Source organism: Perna viridis, chromosome 1, assembly GCF_037379345.1.
Source record: "Perna viridis isolate PV_CMFRI_1.1 ecotype Kerala chromosome 1, ASM3737934v1, whole genome shotgun sequence".
NCBI classification, from domain to species: Eukaryota; Metazoa; Mollusca; class Bivalvia; order Mytilida; family Mytilidae; genus Perna; species Perna viridis.
The window spans coordinates 21,706,948-21,728,662 of record NC_142445.1 but is presented as its reverse complement, the minus strand read 5'-3'; the positions used below and the strand labels follow the sequence as shown (position 1 = coordinate 21,728,662).

At 31.6% G+C, this 21,715-nt stretch overlaps 3 protein-coding genes across 12 annotated transcripts in view; 2 read left to right on the top strand and 1 right to left on the bottom strand.

Moving 5' to 3' along the window:
- The window catches only part of LOC148627775 (uncharacterized), a 63,245-nt gene extending 50,753 nt beyond the window's left edge, over positions 1-12,492 (top strand). For 4 of the 7 annotated variants that reach the window (XR_015921513.1, XR_015921515.1, XR_015921512.1 and 1 more), the window contains 4 exons: positions 491-595; positions 1,353-1,460; positions 2,672-2,780; positions 11,193-12,492. Coding sequence is in view for 3 of the 7 variants with exons in the window: in XM_088578542.1 (XP_088434668.1) it covers positions 491-595; positions 1,353-1,460; positions 2,095-2,115 (234 nt within the window). In the remaining 4 variants the exon portion in view is untranslated. Of the gene's footprint in view, positions 1-490; positions 596-1,352; positions 1,461-2,094; positions 2,122-2,671; positions 2,781-8,771; positions 8,796-11,192 lie in introns of all 7 variants that reach the window. The other 3 variants (XM_088578542.1, XM_088578532.1, XM_088578553.1) reach the window with 3 other exon arrangements.
- Positions 12,493-16,741: 4,249 nt separating this feature from the next.
- LOC148627774 (protein SPMIP1-like) lies at positions 16,742-17,814 on the bottom strand. Its single transcript, XM_088578609.1, has one exon. It carries the CDS (start codon positions 17,812-17,814, stop codon positions 17,239-17,241), a length of 576 nt encoding a protein of 191 aa, XP_088434735.1. The 3' UTR covers positions 16,742-17,238.
- A 128-nt stretch (positions 17,815-17,942) lies between these two features.
- The window catches only part of LOC148627773 (F-box/LRR-repeat protein 5-like), a 39,663-nt gene continuing 35,890 nt past the window's right edge, over positions 17,943-21,715 (top strand). For 3 of the 4 annotated variants that reach the window (XR_015921519.1, XR_015921522.1, XM_088578581.1), the window contains exon 1: positions 17,943-18,065. Coding sequence is in view for 1 of the 4 variants with exons in the window: in XM_088578581.1 (XP_088434707.1) it covers positions 17,979-18,065 (87 nt within the window). In the remaining 3 variants the exon portion in view is untranslated. Of the gene's footprint in view, positions 18,066-20,118; positions 20,182-21,715 lie in introns of all 4 variants that reach the window. The other variant, XM_088578595.1, reaches the window with a different exon arrangement.

The window sequence follows — 21,715 nt, the reverse complement described above, 5'->3', positions numbered from 1 at the left end:
TTTGATGGAATTTGCTTTAGCTGTTCAAGAGTTATTTTTCTCTGGATTGTTAAAAAATAACACCATCCATTGTTAGTTCACATATATAAAAAAAAAAAATCTCATAAAGGCAATGAGTTCAAAGGTTGAAAGGGGACACTGTATTGCATCAGCAATACTGTCAGAATGCTTGTTTTTTTTAATTAATAAATTAAATAAAAAAAATTACTATATCTATTTCTTTGATTGGTTAATGTCTAGATTTTATTGTCTATTTAACACTTTTGGTTTAAACAGACAATTTTAGGCTTAATATGTTGCAAAAATCCTACTGTAGAACCAAAGCTTGATACTCAGCCACCTAATGTATAGGTTTTACTTTGCAATGTAATACTCTCTAATAAGGTAAACAACATGTATTATTTAGGTCTTTACTACATAAAATGTAGTGAAATTGGAAGAAAGGGACTTGATTCATGTCGATAAAATTTATTCGTCCAATATTTTATAGTTGAAGAGAAGACTGGATCGTTCAAGAGGAAAGAAAGAAATGCAGGCCAAAGAAATCATGGATATGTCTGAGCGACAGAAGAAAGAATACCACAAAACTAAAACAGTCAGTTAATCATGACAACTTATATTAGCAGCTATATTTTATATATGATTTTTATAGTTGTTTTAAATATCTTCCTTTTTCATATGATCTGATCATCAATTCTGGTGTTGTTCATAACAAGGCATTTTAAACAAAACTTTGTTTTCTCCCTGTAACTAAAAAACGCTTTCAGCAAATGCCACAAAACTTCAGGATATTTTTTGCATCCATTGTCATAGGCTCCCTTTTGTTTTCTATAAAATTGCTATGCCATATTTTCGATTTTTTGCACTTTTTCATAAAAAATGAGGTGGTTTTCCTATTTTTGCACTCTGAAACTCTATTAGCAAATGCCTCAAAACTTAGAGATATTGTTTGTATTCCTTTCATTTTACATAAGATTCCTATGTAATGTGTTTGATTTTTTGGGCTGGGGAGTGATTTTTTTTGTTTCTGGTGTATTATACGCTCATGGTGCAGCTCTTCATTGTCTTTAAACTTCCATAACTGTCTCTGGTATCAGTTAAGGGAAGATTTCATATCAGATTAAGAAAACAGCACTTTGTGATCTGTTCATGGTTTTTTGTGATGGCCCCAAATTAATTATGCAATTTAAAGCTGTTGAGCTTCCATTATTTAATTACTGATATATGATCCTAAATTTTATATCAAGTAAGACAGATATATGTCATCTAATTTTCAATGTAAAGTTATAAGTTAGTGTTGTTGTTTCTGTATGAAACATTGCAGTTGAATATTTTGTAACTTTCTGTAATAGGAGGAACGAGAAAGGCAGCTCTCCCAGATGCAACAGAAAATATCCTCCAGACGAGCTAGATCAAGAAGTCCAAACAAAATGGGTGTTAGTCCTGTTCCTGAAGATCACGTGGGTACAATTTAAATATGTTCTTAAATTTTAAGTTTGCCTCTACCAATTTTGGCTTTTGATGTACTGTTAAGTTTAGGATAAATTAGAAGAAATGGAGTTATTAGAGTGTTTTTTTTTTTAGTTTTAAATACTAGTAATTAGGAGTATAATGTCACAACATGTATTTATAGTACACTTAGTGAATGACATATTTAAGATGATTACTTCTGAAAAGAAACTACAGAAATTCTCAAAAAATTTCATTGAGAAAAGGTGGCTGTGTTTTGTATCATATCAATTAAAAATATTTTTAACCTTTTAACCTTTAAAGTGACTTTACCAAAGTCATTATTCAGAATGTTCAGCTTAATTTAAATATTGGTTATGTTAACTACTGAGGATCACATGTAGCTTCATATATTTTGAAAGTGAAAATTGTTGTTTTCAAATTAATGGGTTTCATAAATTACCAACTAATTTAGAAATTGTCTGGATAAGTTAAAAAATCAAGTGGAATTAATTATATAAATTTGATAGGTTCACCAGACCAAAAAAATCATAAAAATTGCCACGCCAAGTACAATAATATTTTCACAGTATTTAATTGAATCAAGTTAAATGTTATTATTTTGAATGTATATTTTTCCTCCAGTTTTCTGACAGTGATTATTAGTATGGGGTAAATATTAGTGTAATAATGCTGCCCTTTCTATAAGTTCTCTTTAAATGAATCTTTTCTATTGTACTTTTATTTTTATCTTATATCTGTACCTGCCCTTATATGTATTAATATTTTTAGAAATTGTTCAAACTGTGTAATCTCTTTATCTCAGGTTACTGGCAGTTATTCTGATGATTCCTTCTTTTTCATCATCTTTGTGTTCCCTTACTTCTGATACTCAACTTCTTGAATACTCTTACTAGTTTTTGAAATGTTATTTGTGTACTGGTTTAAAATTGTGCAAGAACAACTTTTGTGTGGAAACAGGTTTTGATGTTTGATTTTCATTAAGTGCCTTTTGTAAATTTGTTTCATGGAGTGAATAAAGAAAATTGAAAAATTATTTACTTACATTTTAAAATTAAAAAGTGCAATGTTACCTCCTGGTATTGTTTTAAAGTTGAAGGTGCAGCAGGGGTTAACATAATACAAATTATTTTATATTGCAATCATTCTATTTGAGCAATCAAAATGCACTAATTGAAGATACATGTACATATAAAAATAGGAGATGTGGTATGATTGCCAATGAGACAGTCATCCACTAAAAGCCAAGCAATTAAACGTCTAAATGTCACCACATGGTCTTCGATGATGGACAAAACCCATACCATAAAGTAAGCTGTAAAGGTACATGCCATTATCACTCAGTCACTGACAGTATATAACACTTTATCTCTGCCTACTTTCCTACACTTGCATGAACTACCTGTTTATTATTGCACCACTATGGGAGCCACTAGTGAGGAAGAAATGTAATAAACATGTCCTATAAGTATAAACCAATAAAAAAATTATTATAATTGTATCATAAAGACAATAACAGTATATTGACTAGAAATATAAACGATAAGACAAATTAGGCACAAATAAAAAAATGCTCATCAAAGCCTTGTGTTATACCCTGATTCTAAGCCTCATCCATGTATTGTTTTTATTTCAAGTCAGTATACTGTTATTTTCTATATATACTGGTCAATAACATTGTCCTCATCAAAATCATGGAGACAGTTTGTGTATTTGATTTGTGTAGAAGTTTTACGGGATTATAGTCTTTTTTTTATTTATGTTGACTCTGACATGGAAGTTGTCATTGAATTGGAGGTAAAATTGAAGATTTTTTTTTAATTAAACCAGCCTAAATAGGACAGGTGTTTTTTTTACACAGTTAGGACAGGTTCAGTGTGTAAATTAAGTGAGGTTAAGGAACTTCAGTATAGGAAGGTTTACACACAGGGTTTTGTGTAGTCATGTTACACTGTTAAAATATGGTCGTCGTCCTTTTAAGCTCACGTGGCCCAGAGGGCCATGTGAGCTATTGTCATCACTTGTTGTGTGTGAACATCACCATTAATAATTTTTCAAAACTCTTCTCCATTGAAACTGCTAGATCAATCAGATCCAGACTTAGTATGAATTTTGCATAACTTATTTGGGGATTTTTCATCATCTAAAAACATGGCCACTATTACTAAAGTTTAAAATAAAATTACTAAGTTTTTTACATACATCTCCAAAACTGTTAGGTTAAGCCAAATTCAGACATGGGTAAAAATGTTAAGCATAATGAGATCTATTTCTAGTCAATTTTTTGTTTTTAATCTGTTGAACCATATTGGAGTAATTGTCCTTTTTTGAATTTTTTTTTTGCTCTTTTTAATACTTTTTCTTTCAAAAATCTTCTCCCCTGGCATTACTTGACCAATTGGAACCAAATATGGTATGAATGTTCCTTAGGTTATTCTGCATAGAACAGATTTGGGGATTTTTGATCCATCAAAAACATAGCCAATGTAAATGAAAATAGAGCAAAGGGGTCAAACAGAAGTTTATCTATCTCTGGTCAAACTTTCCTTTATTCATTAAGGTCTCACTAACCACTTCTAACGTTTCCATTACTTTACATGTTAAAAAAGTAATTTTCAAAGTTTCACTGTGAATTCCCAGGACAAATGACATCTTAAAGGTGCATACCGTTGCAAAGCTTGGAAAATAAGGCTTCCAAAATCATTATGCTAATGGTACGATGATTATGAAAATTCTTCACAAAATTTTCTTGAATAAATAATACTGAAAATCCACATTTTACCTGTTCTGCTAACTGACAGCATGGAGGCAAATTACTCATACATGTAAACAATATTCATACACTTTTGTAGTTAATTACATATATGATTTTAAAGTACACATTCTCAGCTTTATTTTGACTACTTTTAATTATAATACACACAAATAATGCACTTACAATACATATGTCTAGGTTCAGTGTGTTTTTGGTACTACATAGGGGGATGGCCATTTGACCCGGAAGTGGTTAGTGAGACCTAAGCCATATTGGAGTTATTGCCCTCTTTCAACTTTTTTTCCCTGTTTTTAATGTTTTTTCTTTAAAAAAATCTTTTCTGAAACTACCAGTCCAATTAGAGTTAAACTTGGTATAAATATTTTTCATAAACATGGTCACTGTTACTATAAATATAACAAAGGGGTCAGTCAGAAGATTTTTCTCATATATCTCTAAAACTATTTGGTTTAGCCAAATTCCTTCTACTGTTGTAATCATCCATATTTTAAAGCCTACAAAAGTCAGATCAAAGTTGTCAGATGACTTCTTCGCAGAATTATTGCCCTTGAAAAGTGAGAAATTGTGTGTGTTTTTTTTTTTACAGTTTTCAGCCAATATTTTTAAATTATGATAGATAGAAAGAAACTTTCAATTGCTAAAATGTACTTATGATAAGGCCTACAAAAGTCTACAGGGATCAAAGTTGTTGTACGACTCCTTGTAAGAATTATAACCTTTGAAAGTGAAAAATTTAGCAGTTTTTAGCCATTATCTTGAAAACTGTAATAGATCCTATTGATTAGTCATACCAAAGTCTTCTTTTGAGTCAAAATTGTCTGACAATTCCATGTTAGAGTTATTGCCCTTGAAAGGCAAAAATTTAATCTGGTGAGTGATTCAGGCTCCTCTGTGCCTCTTGTTAAGAAAATAAAAGTCTTATTTAGTGTAAGAAATGAGTATAGGTATTACTACATGTACATTAATTATTTCATAAACTAAAAAAAACATCATACTGATCTTCATATGGTCAATTTTTTAGCTCATCTGGCCTGAAGGTTATTGTCATCCATTTGTGTCCACTGTCGTCTGGGACGTCTTATCCTCTTAACTGCTGGACCAATTGAATTATACCTTGCATGGTTGTTCCTTAGAGTATCATGCACAAACTTATTAAAATTTTTGAAATGTTGAAAAAAATGCTGCTGAAGCTAAAAATAATACATAGGGGTCAAGTACAGTTTTTTGCAGATAACTCAAAAACCATGGAATTCAGCGATATTTCATCAGGGTTGATATTGTTCATCATACAAATGTTGTTTTAGGGAGCTATTTTCCCACTAATTTGTACACTTGCTTTGATTTCAAGGATATTTGGTTTCTATAGTTAACATGATCTCCTGAGTTGAATAGTGATTATAAAAATGTTATAAAGCCATGGTTTAACTTCAGTTTATTTTCCTTTTTCAACAAATGTATACAGGGCTGATGCCCCTCAGACCCGGTAGAATAACAGGGCATTGGGGGCCCTTCCAAAATGTTGTCCAGAGGTTCTGAAAACTTTTTAAAGGCATTTCCAACATTTTACTGTTCCTTAGGTACTCAGTTAAATTTACAGCATTCATCAATATATACTCTTTTTTAGCAGTTTTTTGTCAAACATGGTGAAAAAGCATGGTTTCTTAACTTACTTAGTTAATATGGCATGGTTTGCCAGGTGAGCACTTTAGGCTCTTTGAGAACCACTTGTTACATGCCCATATTGTTTTCAACATAAGACCTGTAATACCAAAATAACACTTTTTGGAATACATTGTAAATAAGATTCGATAAGCCTAATGGCATTGCAAATTATTAAAGACTGTATGAAAGTAAATTGATTACAAAAACAATAAAACAAAAACAAAAACAAAAACAAAAAACTGTGGAATAGACTGTGGAAATTTCCTTTTATTTTTACTGCATTCATAAGGTACAGACACTCTAATCTTGAATAATTCTCATCAGGTATCAGTATTGTATTGCATATCCCTGAGTGGGTGTATGTCAAAATTGGATGCTATAAAAATATATAGTGCATTTTCTTTTTGCCTCTCTACAAACTAATGTTTTGTCAAAAGATATGAACAGTGACTTATAAAATAGAGCAAACATCACACTGTAAGATGAAGAACTTTTTTAAAAGAAAATCTAACATAACATAAAAATGTTCCACTGAAAAGGTTTGTTTGGTGAGTGCAAAAAGAAAGTGAAAGTAGGGAAAATGGCTATTTATAGTTCAAGACTACTTTTCTGTCCGATCTTCGAGGACTTTTGCAGGAATTTATTTTTTCACATGTCCTTAGAAATGCTACATAAGTGAAAGTTTTATTGAATCAATTTACATATTTTTAAGAAAATCCTTAACATATGTACTTCACTATAGAAGTTTATGGGAAAATTAATACGATACTGAGACCATCACAGTCTGTTTTTATTCAGCTAGAGTTATTGCCCTTGGCATCCTATTAATGCACACATGCTTGTTCAAGACTTTCTAATATTTTAGCCTTTTATTTGCAACTTTATTTAAATAAAATTAAATTGCTAGTAAATGCAAAGCATAAATGTTATGCAATGTTCTAAGAAATATGATATCTACTGCCTTTTAAAGAGTGAAAATTTGTTAGTTTCCCCATTTCTTTATATTATGATTTATCAAAGTTATAACAGGTGCATTTTTGTCATGTATTGCATCTTATATAAAGGATATTTAATTAATTCAGGGAGCAAATTACATACTAGAATAACTGTTCATAGATATGGCTTTTTGAACAAAAAGATGGTACTTTTTTTTCACTTTGATTTATAACTTTTGTTGACGAATATAGATTGTTAACCAAAGTACCACTGCATGTTAGTGAATTAATTTTCTCCCACAAAAAGTCCCTTATTTATTCTGCATGGCCAATTATAAAACCACTTAATCAAGAATCTTTGATAACATGCATCTTGTCGTGATTATTGGGTATAATAGGTTACTTTAGTCCCAATAAAGTAATGGGTAATCTCACTAATGGATATAGTAAATTTTATGGCTCAGTTTCAGATATGAAAAATGTGATTTGATCATGATGACATGTAACTATAAAATATCTGCCACAGTCTGTGTGGGCAGATTGTCCTTTTGCCTTTAAACACCATTTGCTGTACCTTGCTTTTTACTTTCAATTTTTACGAAAGAATTTTATTTTGTGAATAATAGTCTCTTTTGGTAAGGGCTGTTTAGTTATGTTGTCTTTCTGTTTATTTTGTTTTCCCTCACGAGGTGTCGTAAGGCGACATGGAAATACCTGGCATCCATCTGTCTATTGTACCGTCCATCTGTCCGCATTTTCCACACTTTTTTTGTCATGCATTTACCAAATAAGTTTGTTTTTGAGGCCTTATTTTGAAGAGTTACAGACTAAGTTCGACTTTGGTTAGGGTTGAATGATTTTTATGGAAGTTATGGCTCTTGGACTAAGAAAATTTCAGTAAATTTAAAGTTTTCCACACCTTTTTTTTCACAGGGAACATTGGAATGCTGTTATTTTATTTAACATAAAAGGAGAAAAATAGTTTGAAAAATGTTATGAGCATCTTTTAAATTCACTGAACTTTTCTGAGTCCAAGGGCCATAACTTCTGCAAAAATCATTCAACCATAACGAAAGTTGAACTTAATCTGTACCTTCTCATAGTAAGACTACTGCACTAGATGGGAATGTTTAGTCCTGATTTATAACTTGCTAGCATAGGCAATAGCAATTTCATGGAAGGCATGTCATCCCTTTTCAACACATTACTCTTGACTCAACTAAGCAAGCTAAGCAGTAATTATTCTATCTCCTTTAAGCTGTGTGTTTGATGATGATGCACTGACCTTTCATGTATCTTTCATGTGTGTACATTGGCATTTAACCCACCCTTTAACACTTGTAAATCTGGAATCTGAAAAAAATTAGGATAGGCCAGAAAAGTGCTGAAAGACCACAAGAGAGATCTGAAATTCCTGTAAGAATAATTAAGTTACCTTTATATAGTTATTGATTGGTGGTATTAAATGAACCTTTGATTATGAGTTTTCATCACACAACCCTTTGTCATGCTATTTAATCTACAGATTACAGTAATTAATGGCCTCACACTTCAATGGGGCTATTAATATACCTACACTATTTCATTGTGTTAATGGAACTTAACCTTTATCCTCAGGTTTCTAGTACATGTGTTTGTTAGTTGGTAACTTATAAATGTCAAATAAAGGACAGTAATTTTATAAACAAGTAGAATACATGAAAAAATCATTTCCTTAATCAAAGGGTTTGATTAGAGTCAAATTCCAGAATCTAATCAAAGCTAACTTAAAGTACTGTAAGCAATAATAGTTATCACTTTCTTGCACCTGACAAAACCATTTTATCGGTTTAAGAACCCTGATATTGCTATTAACTAACTTTTCTGTTATTAGTTCTTCAGTTTAATTGTATGGTGCACTACATGACTTTTTTTACTTTAAATTTAAGATGTGCAGTAAATAAAGAATTGAGGTATACACAGTAGTACTATCATTCTTTACATCTCTCATGTAACACACTTGTGAACAAACACTCCTGAACATTAAACATCCTTCCATGACTTGGCTCATACTGTAAAAGGACACATAAAATGTCAGCACTTAATTTAGAAAATCTTTGTATGAAATTAAAGATTATACCCTTGATAATTTGTTGTTGTTAATTCCTGCACCTCTAAAAGTGAAATGCACAGCCTTTATACACATACTAGTCAAATTACAATATTGCAGAGATGGATTATTATTCAGGGAGGGAAAGGGAGAAGGTACAATGCTATATATTGCCCTTGATTTTTTTTTTTTGTTTTGTTCTTGTTTTATTGAATTACTATTTCACTTATTATCTGTAGTAAAATAAAAATTACTACTGACAACAGTTGAAAGTGATTTATTATACATAGTATCATTCTGTTTGGTTGCATTTGTCCAGGTACAAAATTCATTCCTAACCCTTTCTCATCAACTATTTCATATTGGATACTTATCAAATTTTACTTTGACTTCTTTTATATGTAGACTTAAACTGATTGAAAACTGCTACTAAAATATGATGTCTTTATTTCTATATTCTTATTGTCATTTTATGTATAGATATAAAACTTGAATTAATGGATAATTTAATGTCTGTTTTTATTGTATCTCCATTCAACCAATTCCTGCCTACAACCTATATATTAAGAAATTGGTTTTTCAATGTAGCATATCTTTTTTTAAAACTCTTTAGGACTTTATCGATCTTATTATCTAACTCTAAACTGAGAGAGCAATAAACTCTGAAAGCTGGATTTACATATTTACCCAAGAATCAATTTTTACATGTGTTGTAAATACAACATTTGATAAAGTCCTTTTGAAATTCAAATAAGCCAAGTGCAAATTTCCGATAGTTTATTCAATTACATTTTTTTTTCTACCAGGTAGCTGGGATGGTAAATGAAAGAAAAAAATATAATTACCTGCATGCAAACAAGATGATAAATAGAATGAATTATTCTGCAATTTTAATGTATTTTGTTGACAGGATTGGTACAGATAATTTCCTCTTACTGCAGCAAATTGTTATAGGAACCATGATGCCTAGCTCTACATTTTCAACGTACTGTGTACCTTGTTAACGAGCCTTGTTAATAAATCAAAGGCTATGTTACAATGATTGTGATTTGAGGTCCAATTTGTTAATCACTATAGCTAAATCAATATTTGATTTTTTTATTTACTTAAACAAAGTTACTTAAATGGACTTTTAAAGTAACTCATCTTGAAATAGGAATAATTTGACCATTAATTTTGTTGTAGTTGTTTAAGATAAATTGTATGGTTTGTTAACTGATTGCTGTTACATCCTGGCAATCAGAAGAGAAATACAATAAATTTCAACTTGGAAAATCTGATCAAAGTTAACAATTTTGAATGTCCCATCAGATTTTTTAAATTGATTTGTTGATTTATTTGAAAATGATTGGGACTGCTTTCCTGAACAGGAAATTATCAATGTTGGCAATGGCATGCTATCAGTCAAAGGAATAATTAGTAAAGCCAATCATTAATTTGTTAACATTGCCTGAATCAATATGTTGTACAGCCGAAGAGGCAACAAAAAGAATAAGATCAATTTTTTTAGGCAATAACTCAAAAAACATTTCCAAAATAAAAATATTTCATTGGGCAAAACAAGAGGAGGTGATCAAATTTTGAGGTACTTAGCATTTGATGGTACCATTGCCTTCTGTCTTTGTCATATTTTCATTGTTAATTAGGTGCAAGAAGACAATTAAGAGTAACTACCCTCCTTGAGTCATGATAATTTTATTAAGTGAGGCATTTTCACCTGTTTTACCAATGGTGAAAGTAGGTCTAGATGCCACTCTGTCTGTCATGATGAAGGGGTACCTACTTGGTGTAATCTGTAACAAAGGAAGTATTGTGCCAATATCATTTAAACTTTTCACAATGTATTGTTTATCTTGCTGAACTTAGCCATTTGTTGCCATGGAGATGGTACCTAATTTTTGTAATCTGTAACTTAAAAATATTGAACCAATACTGTTCAAACATTACACAATGTTTACATACATACTGAAAATATGCACCTCCTGCTATAGAGAATTTTGACAAATATATAATATGAATTTTTACTTTTTGAAATTAGCCACTTTTTCAGCAATATATGCTATCATAAGTACTTACTTTAGGTAGTTTGTAACCTATTTTTTCCTATTTTTAAACCTGCCTATTGTTTGTGCATATGTTCTTGTATTTAAGATATTTATGTACAAATATGAAGATGACACTAGTCCAGACAGAAGATGATACTAGTGCTGACATCTTCTTGTTCTTGTATTTATTGGATTCTCTTTTTTTTATATTTCAGAATGAGAATGCGTGAAGGCAACACCAATGCAGTTCGTCAAAGAACTTTTAAATAAAAAATTATGAACAACAGTCTACATTTGTAAATGAATATCAATATTTTTATTTCTAAGAACTGTGCAAATGCCTTTTGTAGTTATGTAGTTAACTTGTATAAATCTATCATTTAATTTTACCTCTTCCCCTTAATAAACTAATAACCCAGAACAGTTTGGGGTTTATAATTTTTTTCTCTTCATTTTTTCTCTAAAATAAATTGCTTTCTACAATGAGTTACATCACATAATCAATTTTGATTCATTTAGAATCTATGCAGACTAAAACCAATGGAGACAATCTATTTACTTTTGTGAAAATCAGAGATTATTTTTATTGTTTCAATATTGTGCACTGTTAATTCTACACTATGCAATATCTTGTGAATAGTTTGAATAATTTCAATCAGCAGGATTGATATATAAATTTTACCTGTTGTTAATATTTTATACACTTTTTCCTGCAGGTCAGGATTTGTTATAATTCTTTTTAATATTTTGTATTGTGCTGTTATTAATTATATTTTTTTTTCAATATATATAGACACAAAACATTCCGTCCAAATAAATTTTATGTGATTGATTTTATACTTAAAGAACAATTCCAGCTAAGAATCATGTAAGATAAAAGTGATCAATACAAACAAAAATTCTGAACATTTTATAATATCAAAATCTTTGTTTTCCAATTCAAGGGCCTGTGTTCCTGCCATCTTTTTCACTACATATTACTATACAACCAGTCTCTTTTTTCACTCCTCTTTCCCAACCTTCTTCATTCCTTTTATTGGTACTTGTATCTCTTGTTGGACAGATTTGGTGAATTTATACTATTAGTAAAGTTTAACTTAACAATCCCTGCATGATTCTTTGGTGACCAGTACTTAATCAGTGTGATCTATTTTTTTTAAAGAACAAGTTATTGTTGGAATTAAGTTTTTTACAAGTTGATGATAACAATTTTATGAAAATGGAACTTTGTTTTTGGTCAGGTATTGGTTTTGAAACAGAAATTGACATGATTTTGAGAAAATATGGGACAATTTGTATCATATGTACATGTGACAATTTATTTACTATTAATAAGATGCTGTAGATCAATGAAGCTTTGTTTAAGTTTTCAAATCTGTGATATGTACTCTTAATAACAAAACCATTTTTTTTTACAATTTTGTTTTCTTTCTTTTTTTAAGTACTGTCTTTTGTTTACTATGCTTGTTTAAACATTGGTCAAATAAACTAGTTAATTTGTATAACCTAAAATTCTGTTGAAAATTTGTTTTATGTTATGTTATCCCTGTTGGATATATATGGAGGGTGATATTTGATAACGGTGGTGGAAATTTGAAAAAATCAAAGAAGCTAAACTAGATTTCCAATGAGAGCCTGTGAGTTGAAGACTCCCAGTTTTTAATGGAGTCCGAGTTGCTCATTTACTTTTGTTACTTTGTATGTATTATTTTAGATACTTTATGTTCTTTGTTGTGTTTGTCTGTTTTCTATATCTGGTCTTTGTCGGTGGATTAAATTCTTTTGATTTCTGCTAGAATCTTGGTCCCCTTGATTACTCTTCCACCACCCTTTTTCTCTGATATTCCATTGTGTTGGTTTTCTTTCGTCAAAATCTTAACAATCCTGATTTAATTGTTTCAGTAGCCAGTTGGAGGTGGAAATTGGTATGGTAAATTTTTCACCACTGATTAAAGGGCCACAGACTGTCATTGTTGTTGTCTTTTTCCACTTTCTCCTCTATTTACTACATAATTATTTTTAAGGAGTTTTACTGTAATGACTGAATTAAATAAAATCAGAAGTAGATTATTAAGATTTATTGATTGATTGATTGATTGTGGATTTTACTTCCTATGGCAGATCATTCATGCAAAGTACTATTCATAGTTACAGAATGGACCCCCAGCAGGGATTGAATTTCAGAAATTTTTCTACTAGCTAAATTTAGCAAAAACTGGAAATTTACACTTGCTAAATTAATGTGTTTTTTTTTTTTTGTTATTTCTGGACTTTACCTATATGACATGTAGAATGCTACTAGCAAATTTTAGCAAGTGGAAATAATTTATACTAGCAAAATTGAATTTCAACTTGCATTTAGCAAGCATTTCCCCTTAAAGTTAAAGACTTAAAGAAGAGTTAATACACCCTTGATCTAACAATAAATTATGAATGTCATTTTGATATTTATTGGTAGTTCATGTAATCTGGGTCATAAACTAGTACATTATACATACTCCTACATGATGGAAATTTCAAACATAATAATAATATTATGATAATATCTTCCAATGAATAAGATTTAGAAAAAAAAACAATTTATAAAGATAATAACAGTATTGGGTCCAGAGATTGGAGCTACTCCTGTTTATTGGAAAATTTGGTTATTTTCATGCAAAAATGCAAATAATAGCCTGGAAACCTCATATTCAAAGTGAAGGATCCTCCCCTGATAATAATAAAGGGAGAACCCTGAACACTCAGTTAAAAGCATTTGGTCAAATAAGAGGGGCATTATTTGTATGACACTTCTAAAATTGCATGTATTGTCTATCTGTTATCCCAGTTCAGCTCATAATCACTTGAGTGGCACCAGAACATTATTATCTAGCAAAAAGTTGTATTTAAAAACAAAACTGTTAAATTGAAAGTGAAATGTATATAGTACACTATTTACAGAATTATTCATGTTATCTGTACATGAATGTCATATTTTTTCTCTCAGTAGAATGTGTATAGGATACCCTTATTGAAAAACAGATCTATTGAATTTTAAATGTATACTTAGCATTTAAATTTTATAGTATTGATCAATGTTTGCTGGAAACATTTTTTTTTCATATCCACATATTCAATAAACTTGAAATTTTACCTATCACAAACTAAAACCATTTAAATTTTAACGTGTTTCGACAGTCACTTCCATAGATTGATTGTAATCCCACCAGATCCATTATACTTATTTCGTATTCATACTTATATATACTGAATGGGTATGTTTAAAAATTTATTGACCAAAATCTTATGTTAAATATTTGTAAGCAATAAATATACACTGTGAAAGAAATAAAATACATGCCGAGATACAGATCTTTAAAGCGTGTAACGGGATGTTTTAAAAAGACATTAGACAGAGAAGTGACATTCCGACACTGACGAAACTCTCAAATTTTTTGCACGATCTTGTATTGTAAATGCAAAACGTCAAAAGACAATATACACATGCTACAGCTATTTGAATAAAATAAATATTTAGACACACCATGGAGAATAAACAGCTTTGGGGAGGTCTAATTCGATCTTGAGTCTAAGTGTACCTTGATTGTAACACTGAAAATACATGTACATCTAGTTAAAAACCTATTCTTTCATTTAGAGCACGTATACTTTTTGACATTTAAGAAATTATCTGAGATTTCATGTAAGGTGTTCCTATAGTAAACGTTCCATTATAGCTTTACTTTACTACCCCTAATCGAAATTTTGGTTTGTACTTTTTTTTCCAGTGATAATGCAACTCTTCCCCTGGACATACGTTTGTCATTTTTGTTGTAATTACGATTTAAACTATCTGTCCTTCCGAAGGTGTTTTTGGCAGGAAAACATCTTTAATTTCGAAGAAAATTCGACCTGATCTATTCACTGGGTTGGGTTAATGCCTAGCCATAGAGTTACGCTAGATACAATACTGTGTACCGTAAAAGTTGGTGTCGAATATTTCGCAACCGCACAGGCTTGATCGAAAACTGAACAAAAAAACTAGCCCCCGCTTGGTAGGGGCGGGACGTTATATCAATGAGGTCAGTGTTTGTGTGATTAACACAGACTTAAGTCGGTAAATCTAGCAATTTCCTCGCTATTCTAACAATTCTGATAAAAAAGGCCTGATCGAGCTTCACTGACAGGTTAGGACGTTTCTTTATGTTTTTTTTTCCTCTTGAATCCGTAATATATTATATAATAACTACTTTTCATCCTAAACCAAGTCATATTATAGACTCTGTTATCGCGTTTACTATCAAATTTAATTCTGTTATACTTCTTTGTAGCATACTCTTTTATGAGTGGGTTGAATCTTTTTTCTTCCCAGTTTTCTACCATGCTCCTTTTTTGTTCAAAACTATGTACGACCCTATCTGCTACACAAGCCTATAAGATTAACGCCCATGCATGATGGCATGCTCTTCGAGAGACCATTCAAATCCAGAAACATTGTCGTCTGGTGATAAACAAGGATTCGTTGTTTTTTTTTAAGTGGCACCTTGCTAACCCTAACAGAGCATATCTTATATGTGAGCTTCATGTGTTACCCTACATCCGGACCTTCTCCAACTCAATGACCCTACAGAGATTAGACAACAATAATGATATTTCAGAAGGTTCAAATTGATGCGAATTTTATTGCATTTTATCTGTAAATAAACAAAAATTTAAAACTTGATCGCAGTCTGAGATTTAATATTGTTCTTAAAATAAGAATAAAATTCCAGATAACATTGATAACGGATTATTTATCTTATTAAAGGACAAGACCGAGTCACGTATAGGTGCTAGGTAGATGAAAAATTCAATAAAGAAAACCTACATAAAATGTATAGTTATATCTGCCCGCTATACCTTTTCAAACTGCAATCCCTATTTTCTGAAGACAAAAGACAGCCCTATCAAAATTCATCCGACCATTATTGACTTAGTGTGACAAAACAATTATCCGATTCAATCCGAACTTTAAATACTAATGTGTATTGACTTTTTCAATTAAAATGTCATGTACAGTATATTATGAAACGGTTCTAATGTTTTTTTCACAGGTCAAGCACAGTTGTTGACAGAAATTAGACGTATAAATAAATTGGGAAAGGCTATATTGTGACACATGACATTTGGACTGTTCATGGTTTAAGACCCTACACATAATGTGTTATAATATGATGATATGAAGTCGTAACTTGAGTTTGAAGTCGTAATAAATATCAACGAACGTTTTTTATGGTCTTTGGTGGAATTAAAAAAAATAAATCTAAAAGAAACGCGTCGGACAGATATTTTCAGCGAAGTTAAAGTTAATAATTTTCAATATCAAGATTCAAGAATTTAAAAAATATCCTATGACCTCTCAACTTGTTAGAGTTGGTTTTTTATTATTATTATTGATCAATTAGACCATATATGTGCGGTACTAGGGAAGGTTGCTGGTATTGAACGACTGGTATGTGTTAATTAAAAATTCATGACCCATTATCTTCTATACAGGTAAGATAGGTACTTGAAAAACACCAGACTTTCTAATCGATAGCATTCAAGAAAAGCTTAAGGGATCGATCTGTTATTGGATACTATAATCCCACGATTTTCACCCAGTCGTGGTGACTGATAAGAATAATTAGACGAAAACAGTTGCTTTTGTAAAGATCGTCTTTAGTCTAAGATGTTTTTGTCTGAATTGTGCCGAAATTTGTACTTATCTTTTTGACGGTGAGTAGGCTTAAAGGAATACTAAAGATTACAAGAAATACTTTAATGTTGGACCATGGGAACAATGGGAAAGACATATCTCATACATACATTAAAATTTGTACATGCATAGAAAATATTTTTATCAAAATTACAGGGGAAAAAATATATACAAATAAAACATATTTCATTTCAAATATGCCAACTGGACGGACTGGCACTGGTAAGGGCTAGAGTATATAAAGGAATATATACCTAACATAATAACTATCAATGGAACATCACAATAACCACATTAACAATAAACAAACATGAATATAATGAGCACACGAAGCTGTGAAAGTTTGAGCAATAAATTAAATAATACTAAACGAGGAAAATATCCATATCCCTTCATCAGAATCTTTGAGTCTAAAGAAAGCATGTCTAGTGTTTTATATACAGAAGTAAAATTTAACTATGTCAGTGGTGACGATTTGCACAGTAAATGCGGAATGGTTGGATTGTTCGGATAAATCTTACCATTAAGGCATTATAAGTTCTTCACTAAACACTAACGCGTGGGTTTGAAGGTATTCCAGTCCTTGTATAGAATGTATCAGCTACAATTTTTGTACGTCCATGTTGTGGTTTTTTAATATCTTCTTTTTTTATCACGTCTCCTAACCTCCACCCATATTCCCAAGAGCTGAGAAGTGGAAACGAAAACTTATCTTCAGGACTTTCCTTGTATCGACAATTTAGATATTGATACCGTCCTTTTCCTTCCTTTGTAAATCCATCAAACAGCTTGTCTTTCACTCTAGGCTCTACCGGTTGCATCTCGGCCACAAGTTGGGGCAGTCCCCCTTCTGACTTGGTCATCAAGTCATCGTAATTCGACTTTTTCTTATTGAATTTTTGAGGAGCGTATCCGCCTGAGATTTTATTGAAAATGTCTTGGGCTGGTTTAGGAGCATTCTGGATTTTCCTCCTTGCTACCTCACTTTGTTTCGAAGCATTTATAGCAGTTGAATTTTCCTTTCGTTTATTATACCACGCTAGTCGCTGAATACTTTCCTTGTTGTACGATTCCTCAAGAAACTTTTGTACTTGATAGTCGGCAGGATAATTCCGTGCCATGGCTGAAAAGTGTTTTTAGTACAGTCCAAACTTTGAAAATATCTTTTTTCTCACTTCGAAACTCTGTGACAACTTACCGGGACTATGCACGAGCGTCTGACATTCCTATAGCAACCCAACGTAATAATCTCGCGATACTGACGAGATTTTATATAAAAACAAACATGGCGCCGAACTGTCCAGAGGAACTTGATGTTTTCTCGATACCTCATTCGAGGATGAAAGAATTAGTTCAAAAATATCTAAACATGGTAACAGTTATTATAAGCCATTGTGGACAACTTTATAAAATTTGTCTGTGCTGTCCTTTCTTTATCCAGGTCTTGCGGACTAAATGAGACTTGGTCACGGGCACTTGTTTTTACCAACTTGTTATGGTGCACATTAAATCATTGAATCTTCTTCCAGTTCTATGCTGAGCTCACATGCATTTGTTTCATTTGTAATAAAAATTGTGGTCACCTCCTCTTTCTATTAAACAAATGCCTGTCCTGTGGCTGAGCTCCACTGGAGCATAGTCGCACAATCTCTTAGTCTTAGACTCAGATTGTGTATTCCCATGGACATGTTCAGCACTGAAGGTACAAGGACACAATTAATTTCGTAGTGCATTTCAACAGACCCATCTTGACATATAAAAAAAAAATTCCACCGCTTCAAACTCATTCAAACTTCACCAATATGGAAACATGTATAAAAGCGGATTTCTATAAGAGTGCCAGAAAAATTCACCATCATATTTTATTTTTAGCAGCTTTGCTTCGGAGACCATGTAGGCATGAAAAGTGACCACTGCCAAATGTCCTAAATTTTGACCTTCTTTGATAGGACCAAATCACAACTTCCACATAAAATTACAGGATGAAAAAAAAACCTTGTAAATTTGATCCTTGCCCTTCATTTCTGCAGTTAATACTAAGCAATAAACTTTATGACAGCAAAGAAAAAAAATCAGGAAGAAACACACTAAAAAAAGGAACTATATTCGTATACAACAAAAAGTCAAGGGGAATTAATTGTGATCTCGTACCTGAAGACAAATAGTTCCATGTTCGACCATTTTCAATTAATAAAAATGCACTTTAGCTACAGCAATTAGATTACACTGTAATCAAGGTTCAAACCATATTTCCATCTTATACTAATTAAAAACTACAAATACAGATGGTGCTTTTTCACATTACTTCCAATAGAATTGTACAATATGGGTTGATAATTTTATTACCAGACATGTATATTTAAACCAGTAACAACTATAGATATTCTTAGACAATTATGGTTTTAGTGATATGAGACAGGTGAAACTTGCGGTCTCACTAATTAGCGACAAGAAGCGTCAAGAAGAAAAAAATAGCGACAAGAAGAAAAAAAATAGCGACAAGAAGAAAAAAATAACGACAAGAGGGAAAACTAGCGATAAAAAGAGAAAAAAATAGCGACAAGAAGGGAAAAATAGCGATAAGAAGAAAAAATTAACCCTATGCACACATTGTCTACACATGAAACAGAAACAGCAGAATCATGTCGCAAACTTGAAAATAATAAATTCCTATCATTAGACAGAATAATAGATACACTGGTGAATGAGAATGCTACTCATGATGACATTCCTCGTATTGTCAAAGATAATGTCTATTTTGTGTTGGACCACACAAAGAACATAAATAGGAAAACGAAGTCGAAGAAAATGGAGTTTTGGGACGATTGTGGAACATGGGATGAGACTTAAGTAGTCGAAACATGTGCACTAAAACGGATACAAGTATAGTCAAAATTGGCACGAATGTAAAGACAGGCAACACATAAAAATCTTGTTCTTCGGATCTTTTTTTCTTCTTGACGCTTCTTGTCGGCTTCTTGTCGCTTGTCAAGTTTTGTAGCTAAAAATAAATGTTAAATTTAAAAAAGGAAACTTTACACTTTAAAAAATACTGGTGAGACTTTAATATATTAGCCAAAAATGTGCAGCAGAATCTAATATACCATTACTGTAAACAATGAAAATATATTTTCTTATCTATATAATTTTTCTTCTTGTCGCTTTTTCTGATTTTGTGACGCTTCTTGAGGGTTTTTTGTAGCTTTTTATTGTTCTTTATGCTATTATTTTCTTCTTGTCGCTATTTGTTTTCTTCTTGTCGCTATTTTTCTCTTCTTGACGCTTCTTGTCGGCTTCTTGACGCTTCTTGTCGTTTCTTGACGCTTCTTGTCGCTTCTTGTCGGCTCTTGTCACTTCTTGTCACTAATTAGTGAGACCCGAAACTTGAAATACTCTTGAAGAAACATTTTTTTGCACCTTTTCAGCTGCTTGGTCCAATTGAATCTTGGCCTGAAATGTCTTAGGGGTAAAAATTGAAGGAATTATGGGTAAGACTTATAACCCGTCATTATCATTTTTGTAACTACTCTGTTGAATTTTTGGCCATATTTATATGTATCTTGCAGACATGATTTTCTTCTGCTTTAAGGTAGAAATATGCTTTTTCAAATCTGGAACTTACTGTTACGCTTCTTTTTTCTACTGCATGTTTACTTCTGATTTTGTCAATTTCTGCTTTTTTGGTTGGCTCTGTAAAACCATGTCTGATCTTGTAAAAAAAGCTATGATTCAATTTGTATCTTATTAATGAAGCTAGCCAATGTTTTTTTGATATTGATTTGGTTCTCAATACTATCATACAATAGTACAGTCAATCCTCGGTAGCTCGAACTCAAAGGGACCATTGAAATGTGTTTGAGTTATCGGGAGTTCGAGAAATTGAAGTTTGTATATTTTCAGATTTTTTTCCTTGCCGGTCTGAGTTCGACTTTATTGTTAGAAATTGCTTACTTCCTACGAAGTTGTGTTAGTTCATGGATCTTTTTTGTTCGCTTTCTGAAGATTATGTTGATTTGGGGACATTAAAAATGCTGTGTTCGCTTTTAAAAATGTTCAGAGTTCGAGTTCCTTGGTCAATAATTTGCTTTCATCCGATTTTCTTTCATGCTTTTATCATACCGACTTCGGAACATTCTCGAACTTTAATCAGTGTTATGTTTAGATCAAAACTACCTAATTAGTGATGACTAAAATTTTACCTGTAATTAACTAAAATGACACTGACTAATGATAGGGTTTCAGTTTTTCACACATTTTATTACCCAAGCTGACAAAATGGCTGACGAGTTTGAGTTAGTGAGGGTTATACTTTAAGAGTTATTACCAAACGGACCGACTAGTCAGTTTGAGTGTTCGAAAAATCGAAGTTCGAGAAATCCAAGGTTATTTATATTGATTATATAGGAGAAAATTTTGGTACTTTGAATTGTGTTCGAGAAATCTCGGGTGTTCGAGACATCCGAGTTCGAGCGTGTATTGATTCTAGTGTATAAGTTAATATGGATGGGCCTCAGTGATGTTCTTTATACAAATGTATGTAGAATGTAAGACCAGAACTATAAGTAGCTGAAAAATATTCTGACGGAAGTAGGTGATTGTGCAAGTGCAGAGTTGTTGTTTTTTTTTTTTTAAGTACATTGATAGATGCAGTTTTATACTTTTTTATTTATTAATAATAATTTGGAAATTATTGGCTGTATAGAAATGTATTAAGCTTTCCTAGAAGAAAGTCCTCACCTAATGAGACTTTGCCTATAGCAATATGGTGGTTTACCATAAACAAAGATTTAAAAGCCGCCAACGTGTGTTTTAACGAAATAGTATGAGGGCTTACATTGAGCTCCGTCCATCATAGGCATAGCGTAAAATCAAATTAATGCAACCATTGTAGGAGTGTCTGAATGACAAATTATGCAAACTCAGAGTTAAATTTATATCTCAGATTATACATACCTTTCACCCATAATACATCTTATTTCTATGACTATATTGATTAATTATATAAATATAACATAGAATTAC